The following is a 17,956-nucleotide window of genomic DNA, read 5'->3' as shown; positions in this document are numbered from 1 at the left end:
TGTTCAAACAAGTTGCTTGTTCATTATGATCCGTGAAAGCGTCTTGTATTGGCCTGTGATGCTTCATCATATGGGGTTGGCTGTGTACTCCAACAAGCAAATGAGTTGGGTAAGTTATAACCTGTTGCGTATGCTTCGAGAAGTTTATCAAAAGCGGAAAGAGCTTACAGCATGGTAGAAAAAGAAGCTTTGGCCTGTGTGTATGGGGTAAAAAAGATGCATCAGTACCTGTTTGGTCTTCGTTTTGAACTCGAAACGGATCACAAGCCACTCATTTCATTGTTTTCTGAAAACAAAGGTATTAATAACAATGCATCGTCCCGTATTCAGAGGTGGGCGTTGATATTGTCTGCCTATGAATACGTTATTCGTCATAGACCGGGTACTGAGAATTGTGCCGATGCACTGACTCATCTGCCTTTGCCCACACCTGATATGAAGACGCCTCAACCTGCAAATCTACTGTTAGTAATGGATGCTTTTGAGAGTGAAGGAACTCCTGTCACTGCTCAACAAGTTAGGATCTGGACCAGCCATGACCCTATCTTATCGGTTGTGAAATGTTGTGTCCTCAGTGGTGATTGGTCTGCAATACCTATGGAGATATGTGATGAGACCAAACCTTACAACCATCGCAAAGATGAACTGTCCATTCAGACAGATTGTTTACTGTGGGGTAATCGTGTCATCATGCCAAAGAAAAGTAGAGAAAAATTTGTACGTGAACTACATAGCACTCATCCCGGTATTGTCATGATGAAAGCCATTGCTAGGTCTCATGTATGATGGCCTGCAATTGACTCTGATCTGGAATCATGTGTGCATCAGTGCAATACTTGCATGCAGCTAAGTAAAGTACCAGTGGAATCTCCGCTGAGTCTTTGGTCATGGCCATCTAAACCATGGTCGAGGATACACATCGATTTTGCGGTCCTTTCCTGGGAAAAATGTTTTTTGTTGTGGTGGATTCATATTCAAAGTGGATAGAGTGTATCATTATGTCATCCAATACATCTACAGCCACTATTTTAGTGTAACAAAATTTGCAGATGACACAAAGATTAGTGGGAAAGCGGGTTATGTAGAGGACACAGAGAGGCTGCAAAGAGATTTAGATAGGTTAAGCGAATGGGCTAAGGTTTGGCAGATGGAATACAATGTCGGAAAATGTGAGGTCATCCACCTTGGGAAAAAAAACAGTAAAAGGGAATATTATTTGAATGGGGAGAAATTACAACATGCTGAGGTGCAGAGGGACCTGGGGTCCTTGTGCATGAATCCCAAAAAGTTAGTTTGCAGGTGCAGCAGGTGATCAGGAAGGCGAATGGAATGTTGGCCTTCACTGCGAGAGGGATGGAGTACAAAAGCAGGGAGGTCCTGCTGCAACTGTATAGGGTATTGGTGAGGCTGCACCTGGAGTACTGCGTGCAGTTTTGGTCACCTTACTTAAGGAAGGATATACTAGCCTTGGAGGGGGTACAGAGACGATTCACAAGGCTGATTCCGGAGATGAGGGGGTTACCTTATGATGATAGATTGAGTAGACTGGGTCTTTACTCGTTGGAGTTCAGAAGGATGAGGGGTGATCTTATAGAAACATTTAAAATAATGAAAGGGATAGACAAGATAGAGGCAGAGAGGTTGTTTCCACTGGTCGGGGAGACTAGAACTAGGGGGCACAGCCTCAAAATACGGGGGAGCCAATTTAAAACCGAGTTGAGAAGGAATTTCTTCTCCCAGAAGGTTGTGAATCTGTGGAATTCTCTGCCCAAGGAAGCAGTTGAGGCTAGCTCATTGAATGTATTCAAATCACAGATAGATAGATTTTTAACCAATAAGGGAATTAAGGGTTATGGGGAGCGGGCGGGTAAGTGGAGCTGAGTCCACGGCCAGATCAGCCATGATCTTTTTGAATGGCGGAGCAGGCTCGAGGGGCTAGATGGCCTACTCCTGTTCCTAATTCTTATGTTCTTATGTTCTTATGTTCTATTGACAGCCTTCATGTCATGTTTGCTACTCATGGCTTACCTGACATTGTTGTGAGCAACATCAGATCTTGTTTCACAAGTCTTGAGTTTCAGGAGTTCATGAAGTTCAATGGTATTAGACATATGAGGTCAGCTCCATTGAAACATGCTTCTAATGGTCAAGCAGAGCGTGCTGTTCAAACGTATGAAACGTGTAACTCAGGGTTTACTGCAGAGTTGTATGTTATGTATATTGCTCAGTTACAGAACACGACTTCATACGCTTACTGGGGTTACCCCTGCTGAACTACTGATGAAGATAAGTCTCAAGACCAAGCTTTCTCTTGTTCATCCTGATTTGAATGATCATGTTGAAAACAGACGTCAAAGTCAGCAATGGTATCATGATCGTGCTGCTGTGTCATGTGATATTTCTGTTAACGATCCGGTTTATGTACTGAACTATGGTCAAGGTCCAAAGTGGATCGCCGGTACTGTTACAGCCAAGGAGCATAACAGAGTGTTTATTGTCATGCTCAAGAATGGGCAAACATGCAGGAAACATGTTGACCAGGTAAAACTGCAGCACACGAATGAACTGAAACCATTTGAGGAAGATGCGATCAGTGACCAACCAACCAATGTTCATTCATCAGAGGACTCTGCTGTCATTCCTGAACTTGGACCTTCATCTCTGATGTGGTCATTACCACTCCCACCAGATCTGTTACTCAGCCTTCAGTCACAACTGACTCAGAACGCTCGCCTAGAACTGAAGTTGAACTGAGACAATCAACTCGTGAGCGGAAAGTCCCAGACCATCTTAATTTGTAAAAAGACTGATATTAAGATCTTGAAAGGGGGATATTGTTATGTATTGATGCCTGGGGTCACCAGAGACCAGAGGGCGCTAATGTCGAAGGTCATCTTTAACAAGCCAATCAGCCAATTCTGTGTGTGCGTGTGCACGGTCACGGGTGTATATAAGCGCGGGTACTATGTCACATGGATCTTTTGGGCGCGAATAAAGATGGCTCAGGTTTACACCTGACGCAGTTTACAGTAACAAGACTCTTGAGTCATTACACTTTTAAAGTACCATCCCTGTTAATATGTTGACACAATGTAACATTAGCCCTAGATAACAATATTAACGCAATGTCCTAAACTGGCATAAACAAAATAGAGCTAGAGGCAACTATATGATAAATGTCTCATAACATTGCATGTTAGTGGTCACTAAGAACAAAAAGACCTGAAAAATGTGATTCAGTGTGCCAAGAAGCAAGCCTGGAGCCTTCCCAAGGCCCAGTAGATACTCTTGCCATTGTTCAACAGGTGATTGTAAACTGTCTTTGAACTTCTGAATACCAGGAACATGATTTCAGAGAACTACATCACCAACAGAAATTTTCTGTCAATGCTAACACTAATCAGCCTCAAAAAGAGCAAAAATATAATAATTAGTTTTATTAAAAAGCTATTTTCCTGTTACTTTATCTTAACTTCTCTGTTCATCACCTCCCTATTTTCCAGCATGTGACCGCCGTTCTCTGATGCGTCATTCATTTTTATTAGAAAACGCTGGTTAGACAACTGCATACAAATTCTGCATTCTGGGAATTCAGCCTTTGATCGTTACAGTGAGCGCACTTGTGAAACACAATACCTCAAGTCAGAAATGGTCGATTGCTTGTATAACTTGGAGAAAAGCGATTTCTCATAAACATTATTCATCTGAAGGAAAAGGAAAGTACAAAAGTCAAAATGAAACAGATAAATTAAAAACAAATGCTGAAGCTGTTCCATACCTGTTTCAGTGACATATATTCATGATGAAAAAGTGTCTGTAAAGATCAAAGCTGTGACTATAAGTATGTCATTTTGTGACAGTGTAACGTGACAGTATTGCAACCAAAATCCAAAGCTTTCATGTTAAAAGAATACATATTTGATTTCTAAACTATCCAGTCAGATAAATTGGCTGATTGGCTTGTTAAAGAGTACATTGCTGTAACTTCACAGAAATAACCCCAACCCAAATATCACATCTACTTTATTACCAAAAGCTTTTTATGCCATAAAAATTAGATTACATTATAAAATTAGGTTCCTGCATTGTCCCTGTATGCCCATAAATGAAAGGGTGGAAATCATGGCATTGTGTTATACTGAATAGTAAAGAGGTTTAATACTCTCCTCCACTGAAAATTGGTAGTTTGGTGATGCCTACATGCTTACATATTAATCCTATTCTTTTCCCCTCACATAGTAACTTAGCTACCTACTCATGAGCAGTAATAACAGAACAACATAAGTATTAGAAACAAAAGAAGGCACTCAGTTCATCCAGCTTGCTTCGCCACCTTAGGATCTGATTAGACATTTTAAATATTATTTTGCTAGCCCTCTACTTACACCCATCTATTCACATTCAACCGTTAAATTCTATGGAAACTGAAAATGTGAAAGAGTTTTTGAAAGACAAAAATATAACTTTCCCTAAAATATAATCAGCATCACATATACATTTCTGCAGTTTATGAATTATTATTTGTACAGATTATAATCTGTACAATTATTTTGGAATATGGTTTATGCCATCAAATAGTCCAGTGAACCACTGAATAATATCCACTGACTCCACCAACGTGAAAGCTACAATGGATCAGCAATGTGCTGTAACAGCAGAGGTTTGATTCAACACTTGCCATATTGGATAAAACTATGTTCAGAGAAACAGGTATCTCACAAAAAATAACCATATTAGCTATTTACAAATAGCAAAAGAGCTCCAGTTTTACAATACTTATGTCATATGTGGAACTATTTCATGATAATCCAATTGTGACATAATCCACCTGAAACCTTTTTGTCTATGGATTTTGTATTTGAGTTATCATTCGAAAATTTTCCATATTTTAACATATATCATCATGTGTCATTTGGGGCTGGAACCTTCACTTTTGAGCTTATTGCCCAAAAATGGGCGTTATTTCCGGCGTAGGCGTTAAAAAAGGGTTTTCAGATCGTCAGCTTCTCGCCCATTCTCAAAACACTAGTTTCCATTTTGGAAATGGGCGTCACTGCGAGCGATATCAAATGGGCGGTAGCATTAAATTTTTTTGACCTTCTGCTGTAAAGTGTAGCCGTCCTTAGCAACGGCATGACAACACTCGATTCCCACGATTCAGGAGGTCAAGGGTCATCATGACATGCGCAGAAGAGGAGACAGAGAGAGAGGGAACTCAGAGGGACAAAGGGTGTGTGGCTGTGGTGTATGCTTGTTTGGCTGTTGTGGGAGGAACAACGGAGACTCACCAGTAGCAAAACGCTTACTAAGCACCAAGAACATAGTTGATAGTTGGCGCCGAGTTTTTGTCCAACAAATAAGATATAACATGGAAGGGATGGAGGAGGCCCTGGAACTAGTAGCCAGGAACACTGGTGCCAGAGGGCTTCCAGTGGTCCCGGAGCGCGGCACTGCACCCCAAGGTGCCGCACCCCCATTGCCAACCACACATGAGAGCCAGCAGCAACATCTTGCTTCTGCCTCAGAACCATCCTCTCCCGTATCACTCCAAGCAGTGATTCGGCAGTCACCACCCCACCTCCCCCCCACAATGAAGCATCACCTGAGGACCTCCTCAGCCAGGTGGCTTGGAGTCAGGAGGGGAAGGGGAAGGGGTAGAGGTGGGGAGGAGAAGTGGGGGTGGGGTGGGGGGGTTGGTTTGTATAGAAATACTGATGATTTCATACTAATGTTCAGTTTAAATGTTATTTATTTAATAAAACCTTGTAGCACATTGGCTCAGATAGCTGCACTATTAGACGCTAGTGATTCCTTTACATCAAAGGGTATAATCACACTTAATTTCAATCAACTTAAACTTTAACTGTCACCAAGGTGATGCCCACCATTGATGTATGACCTGCACACCCAGAAGTGTGTCAGCCTTGTAAATAACACCAATGTTCTTTCAGGCAAAGTAATCATTGATGAGCTCCTGACGTAAGGCTCTTGCAGCTATCATGCCACCATGGGCCCTTTTATGGCGTCTACAGGGGGGCGGGGGCATGGCTTCAGCATCAGCCTGATTGTCTGGGCCAATGTCAGCATCCTCCTCTTCCTCTCTCTGGTGAGGTGGACTGTCAGACTCATCAGGCAATTCTTATCCCCTCCTGATCGCCAAGTTGTGCAGCATGGAGCACACCACCAAGAATTGAGCTACCTGCTCAGGGTGGTATTGGAGCTTGCCTCCTGAGTGGTCCAGACAACTAAAGCGCTGCTTCAGCACTCCAATGGTTTTCGCTATGATATTGCGAGTTGCTCTGTGGCTCTCACTGTATCGCCTCATGGCTTCGGTGTGGGTGCCACACAGTGGGGCCATCAGCCAGGTGGCGAGGCCATATCCTTTGTCACCAAGCATCCAGCATTGACCTTGTGGCTGATTGTTAAACAAGTCAGATACAGTGCTCTCACGCAGGATGGGAGCATCATGGATGCTGCCCGGAAAATGAGCATTCACTTTCGGTATAATTTGCTGGTGGTGGACATTCAGGGAGTGGAATCCCTTGCGGTTCCTGAAAGCCTCTGCATCCTGAAAAGGTGCCCGCATTGTGATGTGCGTATAGTCTATTGCTCCCTGCACCTTGGGGAAGTTTGCAATTCTGGAGAATCCTAGAGCCCTCTCACTCTGTGCCTCCCTGGTCATAGGGAAGCTGATCAAGTCCCTCCCGCATGCGTACAGGGCTTCAGTGACCTGTCTAATGCAGCGATGTGTGGCATGCTGAGAAAGTTCGCTAATGTCTCCAACTGTGGCCTCAAAAGAACCCGAGGCGTAGAACGACAGTGCCACGGTGACTTTGACCTCGACGGACAGTGCAGTACTGATGGTGCTGGCAGGCTGCAGATCTCTCATGAGCTGGCATATCTCAGTGATAACCTCTGTGGAAGCGCAGTCTCCGAAGGCAGGTGGTGTCGGGCAAGTCGAGGTAAGACCGCTTCTCCTTATACTTGCAGTGGGTGTAACGTCTGGTCTTCCTCATCTGTCTGTCACATCTTACATTGGGCACATAATGCAGTGGAGCGTTCCTTCGGTGATGTCGAGTCTGCTGCATGTATTTGGTCACCAAGAGAGGGTGAGAAAAGACAGGCCCCATTGCTGTAGCTCTTTGTTTTCCACCAATTGGTCACAAACAAGGAATGTCCCGACGAAGACACCTCTTCAATTCCAATTGGTCACAGTATGGTCAAGATGTTTTTACAGATGTTCACATCAACTCCAACCATCTGCAGAGTACATCCGAACTCCGCCAAGGTTGAAGCACAGCAGCCTTTTAAATGTGTGATCTAGAACATAGCGTCTATAACGCTGTGATTAGTTTCGGATAGTTCCACTTTTTCTGGGCATTTTGTTGGGCGAGCGATATTGTGGCCGATATGTGTGCGAGGGGGTGAAATTGACGCAGGGCGGTCTCGTGGCCATTAGTTTTGGTAAATATACTCTTTACGACAAAAAAAAGTGGGTGGGCGTTAATATTGAATCGCGGCATTAAATCCGTGCGGAAAGTAACGCTGGGCGATATTATGGGCGTTGAATTCGCCCATTCTGTTGATTCCGCCCAAAAAAAGTGGTCGGGCAGTAATATTTTTTCCCAGCGATAAGCACATGGGGAAAGTAACGCTCAATGATAAGTTTCCGAAAAATGACTGCCAGTTTCCATTTTGTGCCAAAATGGATGATATATGGGCGTTATACGTCATTTCAGCAGTAAAATGGGCGTTAAGTGGGCGTTAAGCATGCAAAAAAAGTGGAGGTTCTAGCCCCTAGTGTTATAGAGCTTTCTTACCACTTGCTGAACTTTATCTGCCATGGAGAGAAATTCAGGGGAGTCCTTTCTTCGATACGCAGGAACAAATTCAACATTAGCCATACGGAATAATCCAGCGAAATATAAAGCATTACTGTTTTGAGTCCGCACTGCACAATGGAAAGAAAATTACACTTTTAACACATTTTTAATGAACGTGACACCACTTTTTAAAATGAGAGAAACATTTATTCCATCGGTGCAACGACAAGCTCAATTTACAATTTAATTCTACCTTTCTGAATGGATTGACAAATCTTTGAAGAAATAAACATTGAGGGAGATTTTGAAGCCTTCTGCCTGGCAGAAACAGGGTGGTAGCACCTCCAGATTTCCACTACCCTTTGTGTGAAGAAGTGCTTCCTGGCATCACCGTGAATGGCTTAGCTCTAATTTGAAGGTGATGTCCCCCAGCTCTGGACCGATCCCCCCACCAGAGGAAATGGTTTCTCTCTAACCACCCTATCAACTCATTTAATCATCTTAAACATCTCAATTAGATCACCTCTTAATATTTTAAGCTCAAGGGAATACAAGCCTAATCTAAGCAACCTGTCCTCATAATCTAATCCTATTAGCCCCGCTCTCATTCTGATGAATCTGCACTGCACCCACTCTAAGGCCAATATATCCTTTGAGGCACGATACCCAGAACTGAATGCAGTACTCCAGATGTGGTCTAACTAGAGCTTTATACAACTGTAGCATTACTTCCACACCTGTCAGGCCACCTAATATTGCGGTGGTGCGGAGCTGGCAGCTTGCTCTAAGTGCTCATTTTCTGCCTGCGACCCTTGGGTCCTGTCTCTCAAAATGGATGGGGCTCCGGTCAATACTAGCCATCCAAAAACCTCACGGAGGAAAATCTACCCCATTATCTCACGTGTTCATCCTGCCCTCAGTTATCAGGATTTTATTTAGGGTCAGGCACAAATTAGAGCCAATATGCATTTGGTTATTTGAATGGACAAGATTGAAAATACATGCGGCAGGGTTACATTTCTTATACAGAGACAAAAACACCAATCCTACAGGAAATCAAAAGCAAATGATCATGTTTTGTGACATTTTGACCATTTTCCCACAGGAAGTGTTTGGAAAAGAATTACATTTAAGTAGTCGGTTTTAAAACAAAGTAAATTTACTTGGGTACACAGATTTAAAAAGAAAAGCTCTAGGCATTTGCAAATTGTGTATTAATGCCAGACATTGATACAGCATCTGCAGTATTTTGATTTTTGTTTTATTGATATGATTACCCATGATGAGTGATCAGGAACAACAGGGGGTCCTTATTTTATCTTGGAGGCTTTCAGTAAATATTCACATCATTAATGGTTAAAATGTTCCTTCCTATTGAGCTTACATGAAGCTTGTTTTAAAGGGAGAGGGCAAGGTAGTACATTTGATAGCAACTCTGCAGGAAAACCCTGGGACAGGGGGTCGGACTTGGGAATGAAGCCTCAAATCCTGTGGGGACAGGAAAGGACATGTGTTCAGTCAGGTTTTAAAAGAGAAATCTGAGAGGGATTGTGCAGAGAGGTTAGAAATAATGAGGACAGTTAGAAGTAATTTTGTTGCAGTCAAGTTAGACAATCCACTGATGCGGGGTAGGACAAATTGTTCTATTTTGTATTATTATGTGAAGATAAGTTGTACTGATGGAATTAAGTAAGAGTCTGGTTAACTGATAGTCTTGGAAGAACTGTGACATACAGAATGGACCCCACAGTACAACATGAAGGATCAAATCTTCCTCGCAAACAGTGGACAGCCATCAACCACCTCAGAACTGGTCATGGTAGATGTTACCACCTTCTCCATAGATGGAAGATTAAAGCTTCCCCGTCATGCGACTGTGGAGCTCCTAATCAGACCCTGGAGCACATCATTGACCTTTGCCCTTAGAGGAAATTCGCAGGCAGCCTACAAGATATCCATGCTGTTACACCTGTTGGCCTGGATATCTGACTTAGATCATTTGATTTGCTTTGCTACTACCCATACGAAAGAAGAAGACTGCTATTCTGTATGTTCACCTTATTATGGAATAAAGTAGCTTATTGATTGGTATCAGGCTTTGTCTTGCCCAATATTTTCTTGCTCTGCTTTCAGCAAGATTAGAGAGGTACATGAGGTGATGTGTGGAAGACACAACTATTCAGTTTGGTTCACAAGAGGGTGCTACTGTTATACCCCCAGGAAGTTGATATAGGACAATGGGAGTCAACTCCCATAACAATAAGACACTCAAGTCGCTTACAGGAGCAGCTAATGTCATTGGACCTGAGAAGATACCTACAGCAGACTCTAAACTTGTAACACAAACTGATAACTATTTGGGCCAGAGTTAAGTTCTCAAATGTACTCTTGGGTTTGGGAGGAATTTTAATGCTTTCAACTTGGCTTTATAATCTGGTGTTAGTTTGTGTTAAATTGAGACAAGGCCATTCTGTTCATCCTTGGATTTATGGCACATATTTGATATCAAAATAGAAGTAATACCCGAGTAACCTATTAATCCACCGTAAATATAGATCATTTTCTACAGGAATAGGTAAGTGAAATACTCACAGACAAAGATCCACAGTAAGGTCCATGTTATTATCACAGTAACAAGAATCACCAGAGTAAAGAGGATAATTTTTTTGTTCATATAGAAACACTCAGTCGTTTCCTCAAGCCGGCATTTCCGTGATAATTTGGATTTCCTCTTCCCTTTTCGTGGGTGTTTCCTTTTCACGGGCACAATTCCATCCAAGTTGGTCACATAAACTGATATTTCAGAAACCTTCACATAAAAGGAGAAGAAAGTAAAATTGTTTTATAGTTCACAACAACAACTTGCATTTATTTAATGCCTTTCACATGAAAGAAATAAGTTCCAAAGTGCTTCACAGCGATGTAATCAGACAAAAAGGGATGCCAAGCCAAAGGAGGATTTATTAGGCGGGATGACCATAGACGTGGTCAAAAAGGTGGATTTTAAGCAGTATTTTATAGAAGAGCGAGGCAGAGAGGCTTAGAGAGGGAATTCCAGAGCATAGGGCTCACATGGTGAAGGGGGATATATAAGAGGCCAGAGTAAGCAAGACAGAGAGTTATAGGAGGCGGTTATAAAGTTGGAGAATTGGGATCCAATGTAAGTCAGCCAGGAGAGGGGTGATGGGTATGTGGGGCTTGGTGTAGGCTAGGATACAGGCAACAGAGCTTTGCTATTTTTCAGGCAATATATAGCAAGGTATTATCTTTTATCCATCATGCATCCAGAGATGAAATAAAACATGCTAACACATGCTCAGAATTATCATAAAGCAAGAAAGAAAGAATTTGTATTGATGTCCCAACCTGCTTCACGGCTATGAAGTACATTTGAAGTGTAGTCACTGTTGTAATGCAGGAAACATGGCAGCCAATTTGTGCACAGCAAGGTCCCACAAACAGTAATGAGATAATGATCAGATAATCTGTTTTTAATGAGGTTGGCTGATAATTAACAATTAGTAGACTGAGTGAAGTCCATGCTCTTCTTCAAATACCTCCATCTGAGAGGGCAGATTCATCCTCAGGTTTACATCTCATCTGAAAGGCAACATCTCCAACAGTGTAGCACTCCCTCAGTACTGTACTGAAGTATAAATCGAGATTATGAGCTGAAGCCTCTGGAGTGGGACTTGAAACCCCAACCTTATGATTCAGAGGCTAGAGTGCTACCATTCAGCCAAGGTTGACACCTTTTCCATTTTCTTCCACCAATAACTGTACAGCACACAAGCTAAGTAAGGGAAACCGTTATGTGAGCAGGTTGAATTAGTCAGGGGAGCTGCAGTCATTTGAAGTATGGCATTCAGGTGTAGATGCTGCAATGACCATTTTGTCCACTTGCCTTCAAACATGAGACTACAGTAGGAATTAAAATAATTTTGGAGGTTGAACTGCTGAACATTTACAGTGCAAAAATTGATTTGGATCCATCTGAGTTTGTTCGTGATTTGTATTATAATTATATAAAAGAAGGAGAAAGAGTTAAATTATTAGCATAGTGATCAGGACTGTTCACATGTCTGGATATTAATTGAACTAATGATAGCATAGTCCACTTTCTGCAAAAGCAAAAATTGGGACCACCTAGGCCAATATCATTTAAAGCCACTTATAGATATCTGGGACTTCGGTATTAGGAAATGTTGGAAATAGTAGATATGTACTTGGAATACAGTGAGATATCTGATCTGTTAAGAACATGTACAGTACTGGCTTTAATCTTATTATTTGCAATTTTAATACTAACAATTCTAGCTAGATTATTTTTTATTAATGTATCTACATAATGTTATACATTTTATAATAACATAGATCCTTACATTGTGATATAATAACCAACTGATAACGTCCAAGAGAATATAAACTGCATATAATCTGATCTTCAAATGTTCACGATACCCGAAACAGCTGATGGTCTTTTAGTATAAATGCTTTAAATAATAAATGCTGTGTCATTCCATCATTTAAGATAAACATAGCAGAATAGCTACATTATCCAGGTAACTGTATAGTATAGTATGTCCTTTCTTCCTGACGACATTATTTATTATGGAAATACAACACCACACACAGTAATGGACAGTAGAATCAGGATTACAGTTCAAAACATCTCTCAAAGCTTCACTGAGAGTGAAGCAGTAGAACTGACATTTCCCAGTAATCCAAAATAGATTTGGATCCATTAATATTATTTTTTAAAAAGGTATCAAAGAAAACACTGTACAAAGATTAATTTAGATTAGAAGGTGCAGACAATAGCTTTCATGACCACATCAGCCCCTTCATCAGGTGTGTAATGAAAATTAAAGGCAGATTTCCCATCACTGCCATGCTGTATAAACCACTCCACTAGTGGTGAACTGTACATGCACCATGTCTGGACATTGCATTCATTTACTGACATCTGCCCATTACCAGAATTTCAGATAATTTGTGAATGTGCTGAATATGTTCCAGAAAGTGCCTTCATAGTGTGTATATGTGAGCCATAAAAATTATCTTGTGTTTTTAATCCTATTATCAGAATTAAGAGGATAATTGCAGCAATAGAGGAAATTATAGCCGTTGCTATTCTGAGTGAGAATCTCTTAGCTGGTAATAGCAAGTGTACCTGAACAAATGATGTAATTACTACCTTTATCAGCATTTGGTAATATTAATGGTTTAAAACTGTCAGGATGCTCTTTATGGTGAGTTGCCAGTGCCAGCTGCAGCTCGCCCTTCAGGAGGATTGAATTTTGGCCTCAGGTAATCCCCAGGAGAGTGGAGGTGGTGGAGCTGGGGGGAGGGATACAGCAGGAGTACAGTTGAGCACGGCTGGCAGGAGAGCTGGGAAGCTGGGAGGAGCACTCATGTTAGGCCGCATCCACACCAGCAAAACCTGAGCGGAGTAAGCCCAGCACCTGCTCCATTCAAGAATCCAATTTCTCTGAGTGGTCCTAATACATTAGCATAGGCAGGCGGACTAACACCTATTTTAGATGGCCGCCCCGGATGCCTGAAAATCGTCCGAGGCCAATTTGGCTTCTGATTTTTCTTTAAGTGTCTTTGGTGCACATGGTTTGGCCCTATAAAATTGATCATTTCTGCCTCCATTTCCACCTGGTAAACAGGGAGTAACAATGACAATTCCTCCCCCTTCATATTTCCTGCAGCCAAATACATGCTGTTCTCCCTTCAGAATATTACCTTACCGCAGTCTTTGAAACAAAAAACTGTTAGATTGGATGCTGGAAAGTGACTGGATAATGAAATGGGATGGGTTGGTTCAATGGCCTTTTTTGATTCATACTCTTTTTATATTCTTATAGTTCACCGGTGTAAAAAAAGAGGTTTCGCCAAACAAGACGATTAATTACTGAACTTTTAAAAAGTGGATAAGATGAGCACTTTGTACATACCTTTTGCACCTCTGCCCACATACTGACATGCAACTGATCATCCTATATAATACAAATCAATTTCTTTTAAAGGATGCTCACTAAAACAGTAGTTTTCATAGTATATTGTAGCTAGTGTCAAATCTTGATAATGGACACTGTTGTGTATAGTCCACATCTCACTTTAAATGTTTTCACAGCAAGGCAAATATTCCATCGCCATTAATTTCCATGGGCTGGGTGTGCGTTATCCTGATCATCCACTGTAACTTCGGTGGGAGTCTGCTGCAACGTTGGCGAAATGGCATAGAAACATAGAAACATAGAAAATAGTTGCAGGAGTAGGCCATTCTCCTGCACCATTCACCTCAGTAGCCCTTTCCCACTTTCCATACCCCTTTAGCCGTAAGGGCTATATCTAACTCCCTCTTGAATATATCCAATGAACTAGCATCAACAACTCTCTGCGGTAGGGAATTCCACAGGTTAACAACTCTCTGAGTGAAGAAGTTCCTCCTCATCTCAGTCCTAAATGGCCTACCCCTTATTCTAAGACTGTGTCCCCTGGTTCTGGACTTCCCAACATCGGGAACATTCTTCCCGCATCTAACCTGTCCCGTCCAGTCAGAATCTTATACGTTTCTATGAGATCCCCTCTCATCCTTCTAAATTCCAGTGTATAAAGGCCCAGTTGATCCAGTCTCTTCTCATATGTCAGTCCAGCCATCCCTGGAATCAGTCTGGTGAACCTTCGCTGCACTCCCTCAATAGCAAGAATGTCCTTCCTCAGATTAGGAGACCAAAACTGAACACAATATTCCAGGTGAGGCCTCACCAAGGCCCCGTACAATTGCAATAAGACCTCCCTGCTCCTATATTCAAATCCCCTAGCTATGAAGGCCAACATGCCATTTGCCTTCTTCATCGCCTGCTGCACCTGCATGCCAACTTTCAATGACTGATGAACCATGACACCCAGGTCTCGTTGCACCTCCCCTTTTCCTAATCTGCCACCATTCAGATAATACTCTGCCCTCGTGTTTCTGCCACCAAAGTGGGTAACCTCACATTTATCCACATTATACTGCATCAGCCATGCATTTGCCCACTCTTCCAACCTGTCCAAATCACCCTGCAGCCTCTTAGCATCCTCCTCACAGCTCACACCACCACCATGACGCTAACACCATTTGTCTGGGTTTCCAAGGATTTTCCACTGAGTTACAGGGAACAATAGGGAGAGCTGCCATGAAAATTCAAGCTCCATCACACTTTCTACCTGGCTTAAATAACTACTGTCTGTAAAGTTCATTATGTTGATTCATTCAAACATAGTGCAAAAAGCTACCAATTGAGAACAAGGAACCTGTACAAAATTAGCCAGTTAAATCATTCAATTTTTCCTCCTAAACGTATCATAATATTAGTGTCAGTCAGTGGCTCAGTGGGTAGCAGACTTGTCTCTAAGTCATAAGGTTGTGGGTTCAAGTCCCACAAAGTGACATAAATCTCGGGACACTCCAGTGCAGTGCTGAGGGAGTGCTGCACCATCGGTGGTGTTGTTTTTCAGACGAGCTGTTAAACCACGGCCCCATCTGCTCTCTCAGGTGGATGTAAAAGATCCCATGGCACTATTTCGATGAAGAGCAGTGGAGTCATCCTCGTTGTCCGGGCCAATATTTATTCCTCAATCAATACAACAAAAACAGATTATCTGGTCATTATCACATTGCTGTTTGTGGGAGCTTGCTTTGTGCAAATTGGCTGCTGCATTTCCCACATTACAACAGTGATTACACTCCAAATGTACTTCATTAGCTGTAAAGCGCTTAGAGACATCCGGTGGTCATGAAAGGCACTATAAAAATGTAAGTTTTTCTTTTAAAAGGAATCAATATGATGAAGGGACCACACCTGAAACCTCATGACCTGTCTTTTCTCTTCACAGATGCTACTGACTTGCTGTGTAGTTTCAGTATTTTCTATTTTTGCATCAATTGCATCACTCAGTTTATTTTTGAAACTGGCATGTTAGAAATGAGGAAGTTTCTCTTCTCTTTTCTGAAACCTGGGATTGAGTTCTAATTGTGTTCTCTCGCTTCCATCATGTACTTGGTCTTTGGATGAATGAATAAGAACAGTAGCATACTCCCAGAATTGACCAGTGTCATTCTGCATGGTGAACTACAACTTCTAGAATGGAGCTCTGTTACTGTGGATGTCACTTTAAAGGATTTCAGCTCAAGTCTTCCACTTTCTATGGAGTGTATTTATTGTCCTTCCTTCTGATTGAAATACAAATCCAGGGAAACAATTCTCTCAGAACAGCTGCCATTACAGTTCATCTTGCCCTCGGCCTTATTAAAAGGTAAGTCAAGTCCTCTTGAAGACCAGAATTAATTTTAAAATGTTGTACTCTGCTCCCTCTCCTCCCCCAGACATGCTCCATCTTGCTCAACAAATACTGTGCCCCGCTCTCCATCCCTCTTTGTGCTCTATTATCTGTCCTCCCGACTCCAATCGCTGCTCCCCTTGCCTTCTCCACTTCCTAGTCCACATGACTGTTCACCACTCGGAGCTCATTGTATTCCACTTCCTAACTCCCTTACCAACTGCTGTATTCCACTTCCAAGCTTAAAATGGAACTACTCTAAACATCACAACCATGCTCTACACCTCAAACTACCTGTGAACAAAGTCACTGGACACCAGTCAGTCAATATTTTAAGTATAAATACTTTAAATAAGTACAACATAAAAATCAGGTAACACAGTGCACCTAAATGCTGATAATGTAAATAAACAATGAGTGATAAAATAATAGTGAAACAAAGGAAAAATGTTAAATGATCTTTCAATAATTGTAAATCTATTTATTATCTCCTTTGCTGTGAAATAGGCTGACCAACTATATCACTGCTTTAAATAAATATTGCACTTTAATGCACAAATATGATGCACCAAATTATATATTTAATACTGGCCTCAGTTCTTACATCAGCCACTCTTAAACATATAAAATTACTTTTCACTGTTATTAAATACTTATCCAATATACTAGTATTTCATAGTCAGCTCTTGCAACCCAAATAGATAAAGAAAGTGTTATAATAAGTCCTTTACTTACACTTACACCTAGATCATCCTTTGGTTTGGTACATTGCTCACAGCTTTTATTTTCTGCCATCACAAATGTTCAAACTTGTCTTCCTTCCTTGAATAAACAGAGGTGCGGGACATTGGAATCTACAGCTTTTGTTTTAGACACATTACAGTTCACGGAGCCCTAGTGATTCTGCCACACATAATTAATTTCTGCTAAATCATTTGATGAATAGTTTCCGAATGGAGGTGTACGAGTAATGCTCGACTCTTTCTGTTAGAAGAGGTATTGTTTTACCTTGTTAGTAACTATGTACCATATGACAGGAGCAGCATGGAAACCGTTGCTAGAATGACATTGATCATGTCAAATGCACTCCAATTTTAGTACCGATACTTCAGGACAAAAATAAAGACCAATATTTTTACAAAGCAAAGAAGCTTAATTCATAAGATCCTATTAAATCCTAGGTAGTAAACATTTGTCTTTTGTATAATGGATGAGGTTCATTTGTTTGGTCTATATTTTTGTCCAATTGCTCCGATATGTTTATTTTCGCTTGTAGTTTGGGGCAGGGTGAAGCTGTAGTAGAGGACAGGTGGGTGTAGCTACAATAAACATCAAAATAGCATTTGACTGAGTGCATCATCAAGGACCCCAGCAAAACTGAGCTTAATGAGGGTCAAACGGAAAGCCCCCCTGTGATTGGAGTCATACTTGATACAAAGGAAGATGGTTGTGATTGTCAGAGGCCAATTATCACATCCTCAGGACATCAATGTGGGAGGTTTTCAACATAGGAACAGGTGGAGACCATTTTGTCCCTCAAGCCTGTTCCACCATTCAATGAGATCATGGCTGATTTTTGTCCTAAATCCATCATCATCATCATCATCATCACAGGCGGTTCCTCGTATCGAGAGTGACTTGCTTCCATGCCAAAAAGGGATGAGTTCACCGGTGTTTCAATGAAGAACCTAAAATTCCAGGTTCCGAACTACATGTTGAAGGGTGGAAGATGCCTGTGCGTGGATTTTTTTAACATGTGGTGGCTGTTGCACACCAGCCACCACACGGGCTTGACAGAG

At 41.6% G+C, this 17,956-nt stretch overlaps 1 protein-coding gene across 1 annotated transcript in view; it reads right to left on the bottom strand.

Moving 5' to 3' along the window:
- The window catches only part of tmprss7 (transmembrane serine protease 7), a 126,145-nt gene extending 109,193 nt beyond the window's left edge, over positions 1 to 16,952 (bottom strand). Inside the window, exons 1-4 of the mRNA XM_070893614.1 lie at positions 16,893 to 16,952; positions 10,416 to 10,632; positions 7,821 to 7,951; positions 3,637 to 3,704 (exon numbers count right to left, since the gene is read on the bottom strand). Of these exons, the coding sequence (XP_070749715.1) occupies positions 3,637 to 3,704; positions 7,821 to 7,951; positions 10,416 to 10,632; positions 16,893 to 16,952 (476 nt within the window). The remainder of the gene's footprint in view (positions 1 to 3,636; positions 3,705 to 7,820; positions 7,952 to 10,415; positions 10,633 to 16,892) is intronic.
- Positions 16,953 to 17,956: the final 1,004 nt, after the last annotated feature.

The sequence above is a fragment of the Pristiophorus japonicus genome, chromosome 11 (assembly GCF_044704955.1).
Source record: "Pristiophorus japonicus isolate sPriJap1 chromosome 11, sPriJap1.hap1, whole genome shotgun sequence".
Taxonomy (NCBI): domain Eukaryota; kingdom Metazoa; phylum Chordata; class Chondrichthyes; family Pristiophoridae; genus Pristiophorus; species Pristiophorus japonicus.
The sequence above is the reverse complement of the archived record's forward strand: the minus strand, read 5'-3'. Positions and strand labels throughout refer to the sequence as shown.